Source organism: Temnothorax curvispinosus, unplaced genomic scaffold, assembly GCF_003070985.1.
Source record: "Temnothorax curvispinosus isolate PA1 unplaced genomic scaffold, ASM307098v1 QBEX01012472.1, whole genome shotgun sequence".
NCBI lineage: Eukaryota > Metazoa > Arthropoda > Insecta > Hymenoptera > Formicidae > Temnothorax > Temnothorax curvispinosus.
The window spans coordinates 1-2,348 of record NW_020222252.1 but is presented as its reverse complement, the minus strand read 5'-3'; the positions used below and the strand labels follow the sequence as shown (position 1 = coordinate 2,348).

The following is a 2,348-nucleotide window of genomic DNA, read 5'->3' as shown; positions in this document are numbered from 1 at the left end:
TGAACATGTTTTGCGGTTGATGTCATGCGGAGGGGAGAGGGGGAGGGAAGGGGGGGGTATACGTCTTAATAAAAAACATCCTACCTTAGTCCCCTCTCCTAAAATTCAGAGCGCTGATTGCGCGTTACAGAAACATTAATTTCCCCTTCCTTCATCATAATTTTGGAGGGGTTATAGTGGGTGCTGTCGCGTATACTCGATTAATTTTATACGACTAGTCTCGTATCGGCTGCTTGTGCGAACGGTCCGCTTCTCATAACCGAGAGAAAAAATGTATTCCGTTGGAGGAAGCAACGGCGGCAACAGCGGCAGCAGCGGCAGCAGACGTATGAATTATTACGTGCCGATTCCCGATGTTGAAACTCCAACGTGTGAAAACAAGTAAGTTTTGTATAATTTATAGAGCTTTATATTTTTTATATCTTTTTTGCGAATTGTATTATTTTGAAAGTAATCTCATTATTTTTTTCTACAGCATTTCGTTGGATCGTCGCGCGGTTCGTATACTCAGCAGACGATACGCGCTGACAGCTACGGAATACAAATTCCTCGAAATTGGTATCAACGTGGGTCCACCGAGCTACGTGGAGATCGCCATTGGAGATCCTCGCCGAGGAAAGGAACTGCTGTTGTCTCTCGAAACGTGGAAGGCGCTATACGAGCAACGGCAAAATATTCAGAATTTCTTTCGCAATGACTTCAAAGATATCCATAGTTTTATAAACGTTGGACCGCTAACGGTGAGAGTTTGTACGGTTAATAACATCAAACTCATACGTCTCGAATCTGCAAACGTATGCTTGAGAATGACCGAATCGACGTTGCATCGTATGTTCGATCTCGATCGATGCATCGATGCGAGATTCAATCATTTGATCAGAATACTTGCGACGGTCGATGCAAAGTTTGCGCAGTTCTCCGATATCGCGTCCACTGCGAAGGATCCCGAGGAAGCGTCGAATGTAATATACGCTAGCGATGCGTTCAATACGAATCAGATCATCGATTGCGAGCTCGCAGCTTTAGTTTTTAGCACGTAAGATATATTATGTAAAAGAAGAGTTAAATAAACAGGCTTTTCTTGCACCCTAAAACGAACGATGTATTTTTCTTTTGCGTGCATGTCCTTCACCCACTGTATCTAAAATTATCTTTCCTTCTCCCAATTATTTATTATAAAGAAAAGAAACGCGAGCAAGGGGGCGCGAGCGAGAGAGGACGCGAACGAAGAGACGCGAGCGACAGAGAACGCGTTCACATGTGTCGATGCTCCGTCGAACTTTTGCCTGCCATTGTAGTGCGAGACATATTTCATTTTAATTTCTTTTCGTTGGAAGAGGCTATCCGTTTGTAAACTGTTACCATTTCTTTCACTGGTGACATTTTACCCCGCTTCGTTCTGCAACCGTCGTTGCAGAACCGAGAATTCAGTCTCGTCGAGTCCACGAAACTAAACGTTCAAAAAGTTTCGATAGTGTCAAAAAATGGTGCAATACGTAGAAGTGTTGATTCCGAGGGAGGGCACGGTACGGAAGACACGGTGATAGTGTATAGTGAATAGTGATATAATATAGTTTTTTAAATGTTTTTTTCTGTTTAGCAGATGCAGTTAAATATACAGGTCGTGACGGATGAGCGGTGGGTGCGGGTGCGCATTGCACGGGAACACGTAAGTCATATTTTTTGTGTGTGCGCGCATGTTTTGAAAAAAAAAAGTACAATAATATTTTATATATATATTGATTTTACAGCTGTGGATGAGTTATGTGATACCGGGATTCATCAACATAGCTCATCGGCGTTGGGTCCAAGAGGATAGACGCGATGAGAGAGATATGTGCGATTACCGAGAAACATCTCGGTACGCGCTGCTCAGACTTTTCGGAGAGGATACCTCCAACGAAATTGAAGAAATAGAAGAAAATGAAGTCTGGTAAAATAATCGCTTTTTAATAAAAAAATTTTGAATTTTTATTAATTATATTAATCATATTGCATTTGTATGTTTCAGGTGAAGATCCTCCGGATAAATTGATCCTCCTTATAAATTTTTTAGTTTTTATATTATAAATTTTCTCGAAATAAACAAAAAATTGAATAATTATAATATTTATATATTTCCCTTCCTTCTCCCTACCCCTTAGATAGTTTAATTATATATAATAAAATATATTTATTGTGGGGGACGGGAGCGAGAGAGACTGCGCGCGAGAGAGAACGCGAACGGGGGACGGGAGCGAGAGAACGCGCGCGAGAGAGAGAACGCGAACGGGGGACGGGAGCGAGAGAACGGGCGCGAGAGAGAACGCGAACGGGGGACGGGAGCGAGAGAACGCGCGCGAGAGAGA

The 2,348-nt window shown here is 42.5% G+C and overlaps 1 protein-coding gene across 1 annotated transcript; it reads left to right on the top strand.

Moving 5' to 3' along the window:
• Positions 1-173: 173 nt before the first annotated feature.
• On the top strand, positions 174-1,075 carry LOC112462495. Its single transcript, XM_025028297.1, has 2 exons — positions 174-381; positions 476-1,075. Exons 1-2 carry the CDS (start codon positions 272-274, stop codon positions 1,038-1,040), a joined length of 675 nt encoding a protein of 224 aa, XP_024884065.1. The 5' UTR covers positions 174-271; the 3' UTR covers positions 1,041-1,075.
• Positions 1,076-2,348: the final 1,273 nt, after the last annotated feature.